We start from the raw sequence: 16,153 nt of genomic DNA, 5'->3' as shown, positions 1-16,153 counted from the left end.
AGTATGTTACAAATATTTTTACTTGTGACAACAACAGCTTAACACTCTCTGTGCTACAACCTGGCACACAGCAGGTACACACTTACCTGAATGAGACGTCTATTTATACATGAAAGACAATGCAAACGATAACTTAAAGGGGAACTATCGCGAAAATGAAATAGAAGCTTCCTCATACTGAAGTAAGAAGCTTTCTGAATACAATCAATTAAAAATTCTGCATTGGTTCTGAAATAACCAAGTTTACCTTCACTATTCCTCTCTCAGCATCTGTTTCTCTTCATTCTGTCTTCATGCAGCAGTTGGGTGTCAGATATTCATTGACAGATTCAATATATCATATAGGGGGGGGGCTCCTTTTGCCTAGAAGATGTATTAGATCTCAGTCTATTAAAAACACCAGACATCATGTCTCTCTACATGCAGAATTTATGCAAAATGCAGTTATTTTGTTAGATTTTGTTGGTACTGGAATCAGTTATTTGAATGTGCTCTAACAAAATTACTGCCTTTTGCACATATTCTGCATGTAGAGAGACAGGATTTCTGGTGATTTTAATAGAGTGAGCTCTAATACATCTTCTAGGCAAAAGTAGCCCCCTATAAGATATATTGGATCTAACTGTCAATGAATATCTGACACCCAACTGCTGCATGAAGTGAATGAGCGAAGAGTGAATGAGTGAAGAGAAACAGATCCTGAGAGAGGTAAAGTGAACATAAACTTAATTATTTCAAAAATGGTACAAAATTTTTAATTGATTGTAGTTTATTATTTCATATGCTGAAGCGAATATTAAACTTTCATTTTCGCGATAGTTCCCCCTTTAAATTGTGAGTTTAAAATGGGCACTCTAAATTAACCCCTTTGCTGCCAGGAAGGTACCTAAGCAATTTAGCTAAATGCGTCTCTGCACCGAATGGCAGTGTATCGCTGGCAATCAGAGAAGGATAACGACAAAAGGAAGTAAAAAGGCTGCTTTAAACACACTTGTCGGCCAACCACATTCAATCTGTGTATATCGTATGGCGCTTTAACCACTATGGAGACTGTCCTGTTAAAATAAAGAGCAATAAATATAACCCATCCGAAAGGGGGAAGAAACAAAGGTTACCCTGCTTTCTAAGCAGATACATTTCCGTGAATATATTTAACAATCTCGTGGCACTTGCCTTTAACACTTTCTCACTGGATCAGGCAGTGATCCCACCTGCAGACTTACACAGGTCTTATCAAGGGCTACAGTACTTTGTATTACTTTCCAAAGGAGGCTGGTGTCGTTTTTCCTTTTCAAAGTACACGGGGGGGGGGGGGGGGTAGTTTAAAGCTGGGGGACTAATCATATACTCCTTGATGAGTAAAAATGACACCAATTCATATATAATCTTATATTGAATTGTTTTCTGTATGATTTGGCTTTCCATCCCACAAACGATGTTTTTGCGGGTAGAATAATCACTTTTTGCTTGTTCTGCGAGGAACGATAAGAGGTTTTGCATTTAATAAATTCCGTTCCCCTTTTCCAAAAATAAAAATCCAGAGTAATTACGTAGAATCAGACAAGGTTCCTCCTGGTGTGTGGATTCAAAGTATGTACATCTCAGAGCAGGCTGATGACAAACGGATTAAGGTGTCTTAGAAACGTCTCGGTGTCTGCTGGGATTTGACTGTGGGAGGGTAAAAATCACTACATGGTGTCCATAGAGTCACAATCTCCTCGCTCTTCCAAATCTTCCTCCACTGCAGGAGTGCCGATTGAGGCTGCAGGTGATGAGTTTTTACAATCAACGTTATCCTGGCGCTGGTAGAAAAGGACGTAGGCTGCTTTTGTCTGTAGAAAAAGGAATGAAATACATTAGCTGCTATCGAATAAAAGGCTTGGGGACGTTTAAGGCCTCAAGCACACGGGCAGATTCAGGGAGATTTAGTCGCCTGGGACTAATCGCCTCTTCTGCAGGGCAACAATCTCCCCAAACTGCCTTCGCTGTGCCTGCCGCCTACTAAAATGAAAAATCAACTGCGCCAATGCACTTGCGGCACTTTCGATTTCCAAAGTCACCCGAGGTTCGGAAATCGAATCGCCGCGAGTGCATTGGCGCAAGCGTTTTGTCATTATAGCAGGCGGCAGGCACGGCAAAGGCAGTTTGGGGAGATTGTCAGCCCACAGAAGAGGCGATTAGTGGCCAGGCAACTAAATGTCCCAGAATCTGCCCATGTGCTAGTTCCCTTAAAAGAAGTCTGTGCTCCTTATTTATCAGGTCCTTACCACAATTTGATCTTCAGAAGCCGGAGAGACGCTACTATCATCAAAATAGTACCACTGGTCTTTATCTTGGTTCTTTGCATACGCTGTGTCTGTGGGGCAAGAAACAAGCTGCTGTTGAATGTCTCACTGCTATGCATAGGCTTTAGGGTAAGGGTATACGGGAAGATTCGGAGAGATTAGTCACCCTGGCGACAAATCGCCTCTTCTTTGGGGCAACAATCTCCCCGAACCGCCTTCCCGCCAGCTATAATGAAAAATCAGGGTGGTACTTGCGGTGTTTCATTTTCCGAAGTCGCCTCACGAAGAAACTTCGGGTGACTTCAGAAAAAGAAGCGCCGCGAGTGCCATCTCGCTTGTGATTTTTCATTATAGCCGACTGGAAGGTAGGGGAAGGCAGTTCGGGGAGATAGTCGCCCCGAAGAAAAGATTTGTCGCTGGGGCGACTAATCTCACCGAATCTTAACCTAAATGAACAGTAACAGCAAAAAATTAAAGTGTTTTAAAGTAATGAAAATATAATGTACTGTTGCCCTGCACTGGTAAAACTGATGTGTTTGCTTCAGAAACACTACTATAGTTCATATAAACAAGCTGCTGTGTAGCAATGACAGAAACTGATAAAACAGGATTTTTGTACTCACCGTTAAATGTTTCTCTGTAGTCGAAAGGGGGACACAGGGACCGATGGGGTTAAGCTCCATCCTCCAGGAGGCAGGACACTTGAAGTAATTAAAGTGGGCGTGCCAGGTTAGGCTTAACCCCACACACTGTACTCAGACTTCAGTTTGTTCCAAAGCTGCTACTAGAATTACTAAACTTATAACAGGCAGAACTAGTAAACCAAGGAACCTATTCAGAAAAAACCAAATATGGTCTGTAGCTCGTCACTGGGCGGGAAGCCCTGTGTCCCCCTTTTCGACTACAGAGAAACAGATTTAACGGCGAGTACAAAAATCCTGTTTTCTCTGTCGTCTTTAGGGGGACACACCAAAGCAGTCCCAAACAGCAGGGTGGGTGCGAGCATAGACCGAAACTGCAGAATTACTTAATAACTGCTTGCAACACCTTACGCCCGAGAGAAGCCTCGGCCGAGGAAAAGGTGTCAACTTTGTAAAACTTGGTAAATGTGTTAACGGATGACCAGGTAGCCGCCTTGCAGATCTGCTCCAAGGAAGCAGAGTTACGCCAAGCCCAAGAGGCACCTACCGATCTAGTAGAATGAGCCCGGATACCTTCAGGCGGTGCTCTTCCCTTTGCAGTATATGCTTGCTTGATAGTTTCTCTAATCCAACGAGCAAGAGAAGTCTTAGAAGCCGCCTGTCCTCTTCGAGGTCCAGAGGGAATCACAAACAATGACCTTGAAGTTCTGAAAGCTTTTGACCGTTCAACGTACCAGCGAAGAGCTCTGACTACGTCAAGGCTGTGGATCCTGCGTTCCTTGTCGTTCTTAGGTTCCGGACAGAGGGAGGGAACGATAATCTCCTGATGCAGATGGAACTCCGAAACAACCTTCGGCAGGAAATGTGGAAGTGTGCGTAGAACAGCCTTGTCTTTGTGAAAGACGAGATATGGAGAGTCGCAAGACAGAGCGCTAAGTTCAGATACTCGTCTAGTAGAGGATATTGCCATCAGACCACTTTCCACGTCATCCATGCATCGGAAATTGAACCCAGGGGTTCAAAGGGAGGATCAAGTAAGGCTTCCAGCACCAGATTGAGATCCCATCCAGCTGTAGGCGGTCGGAATGGGGGTGCCACGTGAGCGACTCCCTGTAGAAAGGTGCGAATCGTCTCCTCAGTAGCTAGGCGCTTTTGAAATAGGATAGAAAGGGCAGAAACTTGCACCTTGAGGGAGCTGAGTTTAAGTCCTAATTGGAGGCCCCGCTGAAGAAAGGACAAGATTCGAGGGATACAGGGCTCCATGAACGTAAATTCTGACTCATTGCACCACTCGAGGTAGGAGTGCCAAACTCTATGGTACGACTTGGAAGACGATGGTTTTCGAGCTTTGAGCATAGTAGCAATAACCTCTTCCGTCAATCCCTGATTTCGCCAGATGGATGCTTCAACAGCCAGCCGTCAAAGAAAACAGACCGGGATTGTGATGAGCTATGGGCCCTTGCTGCAGAAGGTCTGGCCTGCCGTCCAGCCGGACCGGTGGAGCCACGGACAGTTCTTGAAGATCGGAGAACCAGGTTCTTCGCGGCCAGAAGGGAGCTACTACGATTACTGTGGCTCTGGACTGCTTGAGCTTCTTGAGCACCCGAGGGAGCATTGGAAGTGGAGGGAAGGCATAAGCCAGCTTGAACTGCCAGTGTTGTGTCATGGCATCTACCCCTGCCGCTAGAGGGTCTCGGTATCGTGCAAAGAAGGTTGAGACTTTTCGATTTCGCCTCGACGCCATGAGATCTATGCTTGGTCTTCCCCAGATTGACACTAGTTGATCGAAAGCCTCCGGGTGAAGCTCCCACTCCCAGGGATCGAGTTGATTTCGACTGAGGAAGTCCGCCTTTGTATTGGCCACGCCTGGTATGTGAATGGCTGATAGTCTGACAGAGTTCTGCTCTGCCCACTGCAGAATCTCTCTGGCTTCTGTCAGAGCTTTTTGGCTCCGAGTCCCTCCCTGTCTGTTGATGTAGGCCACCGTGGTGACTTTGTCGCTTTGGATGCGGACTGACTGTAGCCGTAGGAGGTGACTCCACTGACTGAGTGCCAACTTCACTGCCCTGAGTTCCAGAATGTTGATAGGAAGTCTGGACTCCGCGGGAGACCAGCGGCCCTGCGCAGAGTGGTTCTCCCAAGTTGCTCCCCAGCCCTGAAGGCTGGCATCCGTGGCCATCACCCTCCAATCTGGCGTCGCCCAAGATTGTCCTACTGCTAGGTTCTCGGGGGACAGCCACCACCGTAGAGCTTCTTTCGTCGCCGGAGATAACCGGACAGGTTGGTTCAACGATCCCCCCTTCCAGGTGGCAAGAATGCTGGACTGAAGAGGACGAAGATGTATCTGTGCGAAGGGGACAGCCTCGATGGCTGATACCATCGATCCGAGGACTTGCATTGCTCTGTGTACTGTGGATACCGGGCTGTCTATCAGAGACTGTACCTGACCCCTGATTCTGTTCTGTTTGACCAGAGGTAGACTCACGGTCTGCGTGAGGGTGTTGAATTCCAGCCCGAGAAAGGTCATGTGATGACTCAGAGTCATATTGGATTTGGACCAATTGATGGTCCAGCCGAAGCTCTGGAGAAGTGAAATCGCCCTTTGGAGATCCACCCAGGCCTTCTCTACTGACCGGGCTTTGATAAGTAGGTCGTCGAGATAAGGTGTCACCGAAATCCCTTGCAGTCTCAGAGTGGCTGCCGACACTGCCATTAGTTTGGTGAAGACCCGCGGGGCCGAGGACAGGCCAAACGGTAGTGCCACAAATTGGTAATGTCTGTTTTGAAATGCAAAGCGGAGGTAGCGATGATGAGGAGGCCAAATGGGAACATGGAGGTAAGCATCCCTTATGTCCAGGGACATCATTAGTTGACCCTGTTCCATGCCCCGAATTACTGATCTCAAAGTCTCCATCTTGAAGCGCACAGAACGGATGTACTTGTTCAGTCGCTTGAGGTCGAGAACAGGTCTGACCGTGCCGTCCTACTTTGGGACTGTAAAAAGGTTGGAGTAGAACCCGGAGAATCTCTCCGGCTGAGGTACTGGTGTGATAACCCCCGATCTCTCCATCTTGTCTATGCACTCCAGAAAAGGTCTTTGTTTTAAGGGATTGGAGGGTACCCTGGACATAATGAATCTCCTGGGAGGTTGTGCCGCCAGGTCGAGATGGTAGCCCCCAGAGACAATCTCCTTGACCCAGGCATCTGAAGAGTGACGGATCCATTCCTCCCGGAATCGTAGTAATTTTCCGCCGATCTGTTCCAACGATTCCGGAGGGATTGCCCCGTCATGCCGACGTGGGCTTATCAGCTGATGGTTTGTTGTGAGGTCGATTACTCTTCCACGGGGGGCGGTTCTTGTCGCTGGTTTTGGAGCGAAAGTGGGATCTTTGTGGCGGACTACCCTGCCGCGCGAACCGGCCACTCTGGCCACGAAAATTTTTTCCCCGTCTGTTGGCTGATGATGCTCTACTTCTGGCTTGTGGAAGGAAGGTGCTTTTACCACCTGTCGCTTGTGAGATAATCTTCTCGAGTTCCTCGCCAAATAATCGTTGGCCCTTGTACGGAAGAGAAGTTAAGGACTTCTTGGAACTAATGTCTGCTGACCAATTCTTCAGCCAAAGCGTTCTGCGTGCTGCTATTGACAGAGCCGAAGTACGTGAAGTAAACTGTGAGGCATCCAAGGAAGTATCACAAAGATAGCTTGATGCTTCCGCAATTGCTTGTGCAGAGGACAGAAGATCAGTTCGGGGAACACCACCCTGAATGTCCTTGACGAGTGACTCGGACCAAGCCTGAATGGCTCTTGAGACCCATGCTAAAGCCAAACAGGGCCGCAGTGTAGATCCTGCTGAGGAATATATTGCCCTTAAAAAACCTTCTAGTCTTTTGTCAGATGGATCCTTGAATGCCGCTGCGTCAGTGACTGGCAGCGTGGTAGATTTAGAAAGTCTTGACACTGGTGCGTCGACCACCGGGGATGACAACTGTACTGCCCATAATGGAGGGAGTGGGTCTGCTGCTGGCCCATGAGAGCATTCCTGAGAAGTGCCTTGCACTGTATCTTCAGCTTGTGTTTCTGGTGGAGCCCCAGAGACCATAGCTGCCCCCTGCCCCATGGTGCAAGTTCTGCAAAGCGACTCACCCTGTGCCCCCTGAAATTTTTGTTGACACTTAGCACACACAAAAAAATTCACCTGTGCTGTGGGGGCTCGTCCACCCGCCCTGCTGAATAGCCCCCCTGGCCTACCTTCTGCCATCCTATGTAGAGGGTGTGGGGTAGCCAACCTGTGCCGTCACCAGACAAGAGCTGTGCTGTGTAGCGCTGCTGAGCCGCGGGAAAAGACCCAAAATGGCCGCTGGAACGCACATGCGGGGGTCACCGGAGACAAGGTCATGCAGAATCAGCAGACATAGTGAACATACATTATATAACATATATGTAGTCACTTACCCCCCCCTCACACCGGCCAGACCCTCTGCGCTAGAATTAGAACAGGCATACGTCTGGGTGGTCTGTATAGCCCACAGGCTAGAGTTATGACCCCGGTGGATGTCCTCGCGTAGGGGGCTAACCATATAAGGTCAGGTAATCCTGCCTTAGGTGTCACCCCTGGTGTCAGTCACAGACTGACCGTAGATTTCTCTCAGAGGTAGAGATGTCCATCCTCCAGGTAGCAGGACACTTAAAAAACTGAAGTCTGAGTACAGTGTGTGGGGTTAAGCCTAACCTGGCACGCCCACTTTAATTACTTCAAGTGTCCTGCCTCCTGGAGGATGGAGCTTAACCCCATCGGTCCCTGTGTCCCCCTTAAGACGACAGAGAAAAGGCTATACGGCACAGGTTAAATAGTGGATAACAGATACCACCATTATGTTCTACAGAGCTTATCTGCTGTGTAACCTGAGCCTTTTCTCCTTTGAATGGCTGCCCCCATTGCACTGTAGCAGCTTATTTATATAAACAATAGTAGCATTTCTGAAGCAAACACAGCAGTTTTACCAGTGCAGGGCAACACTGCATTATATTTTTATTACTTCAAAACACTAATTTTTTGATGTTACTGTTCCTTTAAGGTGGCAATACATGTAACAATTACTTGCATTGTTCCTTTCAACACACACGTGTAGAGCTGAATCGTGAGATATACAGATAGAAACAATAGAATTAGTATCTGACGATTCAGTTCTAACAATGGCCGATGTTCAGGTGCCTTCAAAAGACGGCCCAATCGAGGAGCCGACCGATATCCAAGTGCTATCTTATTATTTAAATTCCCTCCAGTCCTAACGCATTGTAAATAACCTCTTTAGTTCAATACCCTTTGCCCAAAAGCCTCAGCTGGCTATTATTTATTAGGGATGCATTGAATCCACTTTTTTGGATTCAGCCTAACCCCCAAATCCTTTGCAAAAGATTCGGCCGAATACCGGGTGGGTGGGAAGGGGAAAACATTTTTTACTTCCTTGTTTTGTGACAAAGTCACGTGATTTCCCTCCGCCCCTAATTCACATATGCAAATTAGGATTCGGTTCGGCCCGGGCACAAGGATTCGGCTGAATCCTGCTGAAAAAGGCCGAACCCCAAACCGAATCCTGGATTCGGTGCATCCCTATTATTTATATCTTTGCCTCTGCCCTGCCCCCTCCTATGATGTCTGCCAAATGTGAGAATACAGATCAATGCAGAGGCTTGAGGGCAGGTTAGTGTTGTGCAGATAAAATATTTTGCACCTGCAAATTACTACCTCCTTGGATGATGTAATTTCATTATAATGAGGTCTCCATATATGCAGTGAAACAAATAATTAGCCCCTGACAAGCAACCAGTTGGACAGCACTGGTCTACAGTTTAGACTGGTTTATGATGCTTTTACTAAAGCTTCAAAATGAAAAAAAAAAAAGACAAGATTTAAAGGGACACCTATATCAGCTATTTGTCCCCAGACAAGTATCATTGTAGTTTGAGACCCTAACTCTCAGGTGACACTGGGTTCCCTGTAGTTCTGCTCTTATTGGCAGCTGATGGTATCTGTAATAAGCAACTCTTACACAGGTGTTACTTACAATGACCTCCTCCCATTCCTCCATAGTGGTCTGAAACTGCAACAAGATCATACACGAAGGGACCCGCTTGTGGGTCACAGACGAATTCGGACATATTCAGATCCCTAAAAGTAAAACAAAAGTTGGTGACGTTATAAATGCAGCTCATGATAACAGAAAAACTCAGGAAAGAAGCAGCCCGAGGCAGCTCCAGCAATGCCGCCCCCCTTGTCCCCAATGATTACTGCATCAGAGGGAGTCCAGAAGGGGGCTACATCGTTAGCGTAAAACGGACAATACCACTCTCTGCACTAGAAGGTTGAATTTTCATTTTAGAAAACTGAAATTCAACTCTTAAAGCGGACCGGTCAGCTACACATAAAAATCCTTTGCAAATAAAACATGGAAAACATTCTTTTTTTCTTTAAAAACATCCATACCTGTTATATCTGAGCTGTCAATCAAATATTATTTTCCCTGCTTCTATGCCTGAGGCTTAAGGTGGCCATAGACACACAGATCCGATCGTACGAATCGAGGATTCGTACGATTTTTGGATCGTGTGTGGCGTGTGCCGACATCTTTCGCCCGGCGGAGATCGGTCGTTTGGTCGGGTTTGATTTTGACCCATACGGCCGAACGATCAGATTACCCCTGATATAGCCATGCCTGTTAATGGCATATTGGGGAAAGATCCGCTCTTTTGGCAACATCGCCAAACGAGAGGATCTTTGCATTTATGGCCACCTTTAGAGTTGGGGCAGACAATTTCTTTCACTTTCCAATCAGCAATTCCTACATGTCACTGCTCTGTGCTCAAAATTTCCCCTTCACTCTTCAGGAGCGGGTCAAAAGGGCTCTTAAAGTTACAGGAGGCGGCTTTTTGCTGCCCCTTGTAAACGGCCGTTCATTGCCGCCTGAGGCAAGGTACTCACCCTGCCTCATGGCAGGAACGGCGCTGGTTGTGCTGCATTATATTTCATTATACTTCAAAATAGCCAGGGTCAGCACTGGATCTATCTACACAAACAAAAGGGCTGCGTGAGAAGGAAAATGCCAAATGCCCCATTGCAAATAACACTCTGCTGAGTAAGCGCTGGGCTAGTAGCAAAATGCACTGTGCTCAAGCCATTGTGGAATGTGCAGTGCTGAAGTGCTTGTGTTACAGACATGTCATTCTCAATCAACTGACTTTGTCATCATCTTGACAACAGATTCACAGACATACCACGAATGAAATCGTTTACATCCCAAATAGAAATACATAAAATATATTGTTAAGCTTTTACAGTATCTGTATATATTGCAACTTTGCTATACACTTTACATACGGTAAGTACTGTCTCAAGATTGTAACTGGACGAACTTTTTTTTTTTTTTTTTAAAGATTTTATTTTTAAATTTTTAAAATACAATTAAATGAACAATAAGAAGAAAAGGACAGAAAAGAAAGGAGAGGAGGCAATAAAAGGAGGCAAGGATATCAGTTATTTTGTACCCAGGTAGCACTCAGATGGCATCAAATAATTTGTAGATCCAGCCACGTTGCCCATATGGCTTCAAATTTCTATGGATAATTCTAGCAGGATTTGACCTTGCTCGTTTATTTGCGGATGCAACGTGTCGGGGCGTGACCCCTTTCTCAAGCATTATCCATGTTGTGCTGGTGTGTCTTGTATCTACACTGCTTTCGAGGTTGTCCAATTCCTCTAAACATCTAGCACCTGGAACTCGTGTGACTTTGGACGGCCAGGGTGTGCGAGTGTAAGTTTTTCTTTTTTTTTCAAATTTCTATGGGCAACTCCTTGCTAAGTTAGTAAGTTTCTGTCGTGGGAGGGAGTCATTTACCAATTTCAGCCAGAACTGCAGAGAAGGGGGATCCAGAGATTTCCAAGACATGAAGATTGCCTTTATTTGCACAATAGAACAGCTGTAAGTATCATGTTCTGGAGTAGGCCCGGAGTTGTAGTTCCCCTGTTAAACCCAACAGACATAGCTCTGGGGAGTGGATATTTGGGAGGGTGAGTTTTTCATTTATGTATTGGAGAACATTACTCCAGAATCTCTATTATTGGGCAGGACCAAAATACATGAAACAGAGACCCCACCTCAAGTCCGACACATTCTCATAGATTTTTGCTAGATGGTACGGGATTAAGTATGTCCTGTTTAGGAACTTTATTTGTACATACCTATCCTTCATAGAGATAGATATTTCTGGGACCAGCTGAAGAGCATCCTTCCACATCTCAACTAACTAACTAGGATATCCTTTGGCCATTTTATCTCAGCTTCATCTAAGGGCGCTGGGCTCGCTGTAGTGAGTATTATGTATAGCTAGGACAGACGTTTGGCCATGTTTTGTCTATGCAGGTGTCGCTCAAATGTCATTTCCCCTAGGTTTATGGGTCTTGTGGGGAATAGTATCGATAGAGCGTGTCGTATCTGCATATATCGCAGCCTCTCTGGAGAAGTGTAAAGCTCTTGCCGTAATACTTCATAGCCTTTACATTCTCTTCTTAAGGTCTCCCAGATTTTTTTGTTTGCTTGCTGGGCCCATCTAGAAATATCTGGCATGGAGTGGAAGTGTAGAAGGAAGTTATAACCCCATAGAGGGGTTTGGGGAGACCAGGCATCAGAGGAGCCCCAAATTAGCTTCAGGGATTCATGAAAGGCCTGTAAACAGTTGTCATAGCTGGGGATACAACATAGTTAGAGGAGGTTCCACGATAGGGGAGTTTTGCAAGAGCTTCAAAGGAACCTACTACCGCAACTTAAAGGACCACAGACGGATTATTTACTTTGGGGGGTCAGCCACCAGTGGACATATACTAGTTGAGCAGCTAGGAAGTATAATATGAGATTAGGTAGCGCTAGGCCTCCACCAGTGACTGGTGCTTGTAAAACTCTAAAATTTAACCTTGGATGGTCCCCTGGCCTCTAATTATTTTTTTCTATTCCAGCAAACCACTGTACTCTAGGGGCATTGGGAGCATTGTGCAGGACATATAGGAGCTATGGAAAGAAAATCATCTTAAAACATATTTATCCTGCCAAGAGGAGTGAATGGCAGGTCTTCCCAAATTGAAACTTTGTTACTTAGTGCCTGCACAATGGGACTTAAGTTTAGCTGTTCATATTTACTAAGATCCATATGGATTGTTATGCCCAGATATTTAAATGATGATACTACCTTGAGTTGCAAGATAGTTTCTGGGATATCCCTAGAGAGGGGATCAATAGGGAAAATGACTTGGTTTGGTTAATTTTGTATTATCAGCAGCCATCTTAAGGAGACTGTCAAGAGCGGGGGTGTCCAACGTTTTTGCAATGAGGGCCAGATTTGATGAAGTGAAAATGTGTGGGGGTCGACCATTCAGCCTGACATCCATTCTGAGGTAGCTAGCTTGCGATCAGGATCATTTACTCCTGGAGATTGCAGCGTTTAGGAAGTGGAGAAGCGGAGTCTGTTTGAACTTATTCTCGGCGCCTCATTTAAACAAGGAATCGCGTAGCTGTAATATTTGGGCACATTAGTGAAATGATCTGCCACTTGGTCTATACTGCAGCCTGCGTGCTGAAGGTGTTAGTAATAGACACGTACTGACACGCCGCCCTCGCATACTTCTTTAGTTTACTGTACTGGCACGTCAGTACGTCTATTGCACCTTCAGCCCTAAAGAAGTATGTGAGAGCGGCGCGTCACTATGTGTCAGTACGTGTCTATTGCCAACACCTTCAGCACACAGGCAGCAGTATAGACCAAGTGGCAGATCATTTCACGAATGTGCCCAAATATAATTGCTACAGCTTAGCGATTCCTGATTGCACTGTGCTGGTGGGCCACATTATTATTCATTTCATGAGAATGCCTGCAGGCCGGTGTAAATTTGAAAACGGCCCGCAATTGGCCTGCGGGCCAGACTTTGGACATGCCTGGTCTAGAGCCTGGTGTGGATTAGCCAAGTATAAAAACATGTCATCTGCATAAAGAGATATTTTTTCATTTACATTCTCTAGTCGTAGACCCTCAATTCCTGGATTTGCCCTAATTTGAATAGCCAGGGGCTTGATGGCCAAAGCAAAGAGCAATGGGGAGAGTAGGCATCCTTGTCAGGTGCCTCTCCTCAGATGTATGTGTGCGGACAGCCTGCCATTTACCAGGATCTTTACCCTGGGACGAGCATATAGCGCTTGTATCTTGGCTTTAAATTTTGGGTTAAATCTATACCGGATTAATACTTTCTAAAGATACTGCCTATTGGCCAGAACTTTAGCAAATCTCTTCACATCTGTGGACTAACTCTTTAATTGGAAAATAAATCAGATTGCCCACACCAGCTGCTTCCTAATATTAGCTTACCGAATTGGAAACTCGACCACAGCATCCAGCTTGTCCCTCCAAAAGCGATTGTATGAGAAACGCTTTAAATGTACCACCAAGATTTTAGGCAGGGACCACAGATCAAACTTCTTGGTGGCTCGCTGATGTTTTTTGCAGTTCGGGCAATACCTGAGAAAGAAGTTGGCATTAAAGAGATGAGTCACATGACATATCGTCTAACAATATTTGGCAAAATCTTTAGGATTTGGGGGTTCAGCATCCCTAGTATATTTCCCCTTAAATATCTTTATATTTTACAACAGGGGGTACAAGTGTTATAGAGCCATGTGACAGAAATCACATCACTGAACACCAATTGTAACTGATTACTAAGAACTGTTTATAAGAATATAATTTACTAAATAATGCTTGCTCTTGTGTATTATATGTAATTAATTTTACAATGAACACAAAAAGGTCCTGTGGTGTGCTGGATCTCTGTATTATCTGTTATATATAATCCTACAGTCTCAGGAATTGTATTTACAGGAATAAAGTTGATTTTATAGGAGAATTGTTAGGGACTGTATGTAAATATCCATGAATACGATGTATTCTCACTCAAGAGGCTGCCATTATGAACAGCTCAGGATGGTCGAAAAAATAGCCTGTGCATTAGTCAGCACCAGAAGTTAAATTATCTTAGAATATTTTGCAGAAAAAGGCCAGTGTATAAGTAGTAATCCCACTTGAATTTTTCTCATTGTGTATATTTCAGTGTAAATGTAAACCATGAACACCAAATCACAGGATTCCTGATACCTTTGCTAACATTATCGAAACTAATATAACATGCTGCAAGCTGCATTTACAACAATATTGCTTCAGCAGCTCTAAAATCTTTCAAGCATGCATAGGATGGGGCAACATTAAAGTTGTACTGATAAAAAGTGTAGGAAAGCTGCCTGAGTTAGGACCACTACATAGGGAGAATAGGGGAACCCACAAAAACATAGGATATGATTTCTCACTTTGAGTGCAGATAATAGTAACATATTAAGAGAAATATACCAAGATTCAACATATCTGACTCAAAAAACTGAACACCTGAAAACAAAGCCTTTTAAAACCAAAAGAGGGAAACTTGACTTTTGATCCCAGGTAACAGAATAATCCATCAAATGTCTTACCAGGGGTCATGCTCCCCAAGGGTCTCAGTCTTTGTAAAGAGCTGTATGCATTCTCGAAGGGCAACGGTTACTTTCTTCTTCTGAGGCTGCATCATTGATTCATGTTTGTCAAAAGCCTGTTTTAAAAATAAAATACAAATGATAAATATAGGATTTCTAGAGGAAAAACTCTTAAAAGTAAACATTACAATGTATTGTAAAGTTAACAGGTGTACAATTCAAGACCGTGAAATGCTACACATCTTAAAGGAGAAGGAAAGCTACGGAGGCATTTTATTGCCAATAGATTAGCTGCAATAGTACAAGCTAGAATGCTATATTTATTCTGTAGAATGTTTTACCATACCTGAGTAAAAAGCTCTAGAAACTCTCTGTTTGTTTAGAATAGGAGCTGCAGTATTAATGTGGTGTGACATCACTTCCTGCCTGAGTCTCTCCCTGCTCTGGGCTCAGATTACAGTAGAGAAGGGAGGGGTGAGGGAGAGGAGCAAACTGAGCATGCTCTTGCCCAGGGCAATGAGGTTTAAGCTGAAGGCAGGAAGTCTGATACAGAAGCCCATGTGTACACAATAGAAGGAAAGAAATGCTGTGTTTCTTTTGACAGGGGACTCAGAGCAGCATTACTTTGGGGGTTTACTGGTATATTTAGATGGACCTTTCTGATAAGGCTTACTTAGTTTTAACCTTTCCTTCTCCTTTAAAGGATGCCAACCACTGAAAACACGCTCTGAAACAGAGCTATGATGGGTAGGAAATGCCATACCCTTCCAAGAGATATTAGAACAATAATGCCTCAATTAAACAGTGAAAGGTACAGTTAATCATTCATTTCTTGCTCCTAAGAATCTGTTGAGCAATGGTTCATTAAAAACGCACAACCCAGCTTACCTCTGCTTCCTGATCATCATAAAACAATTTCTTGCTTTCAGAATCCCAATCAATAGCAACTGTTGCAAAAGCTAGAAGAAAAAAGGGAGGTTTCAGTCATAAAACGTGTATTTCCATTTATTGAATTTTCATAATAGGGAAGAAAAACACATCATTTTAGATGGGACAACATAAAGTTAAAGAAACTAGAACAAGATACATTTTTGTTTTTTGCAGCAATGAACTTTAAATTCCCCTGCATAAACTACAATAAACTCAAGGGGCAGGAGATTACCACTTGGAAATACTGATAAAGTGCTGAGCAGTAATTGTCTGACCAATGGGTGTGGTGGCAGGGTGAGAGTGATTCCCACATTAAGCTAAGCAGGGGAATACGAGGGCTTTGCTGGCTGCAAAAACCCAGTCAGGGAAGGGGTTTAATTACAAACAAAAATAGACAACACATTAATGCTTTGCAGAACTTATACCAAGCCACCTACACAGATATGCCCTTTCCACTTACAGCTGAGTTTCAGGTATCCCTTGGCAGGCATTGATCCCACCTCTGCAGTGGCATACGAATTCACCAAACTGAAGGTGAACAGCCTCTTGCGGCACTCCAAGGCTTTCTTTGGCATCTTGTTACAGGGGCTACACCCTCCCTCAGAGTTTTCTTCTTCCACACTCTCATCAGACTGCCCATTGGTCTCTTCCTGAGATTCTTCCTGATCCTCCTCTTGATGATCCATCTCATCTAGTGCATGAATAGAAATAAGCAACACAATTAGGCTGCACACATAT

At 44.7% G+C, this 16,153-nt stretch overlaps 1 protein-coding gene across 1 annotated transcript in view; it reads right to left on the bottom strand.

Moving 5' to 3' along the window:
• Positions 1 to 1,480: 1,480 nt before the first annotated feature.
• usp4.L (ubiquitin specific peptidase 4 L homeolog) overlaps positions 1,481 to 16,153 on the bottom strand; it is a 44,107-nt gene continuing 29,434 nt past the window's right edge. The window contains 7 exon segments of the mRNA NM_001088983.1: positions 1,481 to 1,832; positions 2,268 to 2,356; positions 8,993 to 9,096; positions 13,335 to 13,484; positions 14,486 to 14,601; positions 15,374 to 15,444; positions 15,876 to 16,106. Of these exon segments, the coding sequence (NP_001082452.1) occupies positions 1,689 to 1,832; positions 2,268 to 2,356; positions 8,993 to 9,096; positions 13,335 to 13,484; positions 14,486 to 14,601; positions 15,374 to 15,444; positions 15,876 to 16,106 (905 nt within the window). The 3' untranslated portion in view covers positions 1,481 to 1,688.

Source organism: Xenopus laevis, chromosome 4L (assembly GCF_017654675.1).
Source record: "Xenopus laevis strain J_2021 chromosome 4L, Xenopus_laevis_v10.1, whole genome shotgun sequence".
Taxonomy (NCBI): Eukaryota; Metazoa; Chordata; class Amphibia; order Anura; family Pipidae; genus Xenopus; species Xenopus laevis.
Note: the sequence above shows the minus strand (reverse complement) of the source record. Positions and strands in the feature narration are given on the sequence as shown.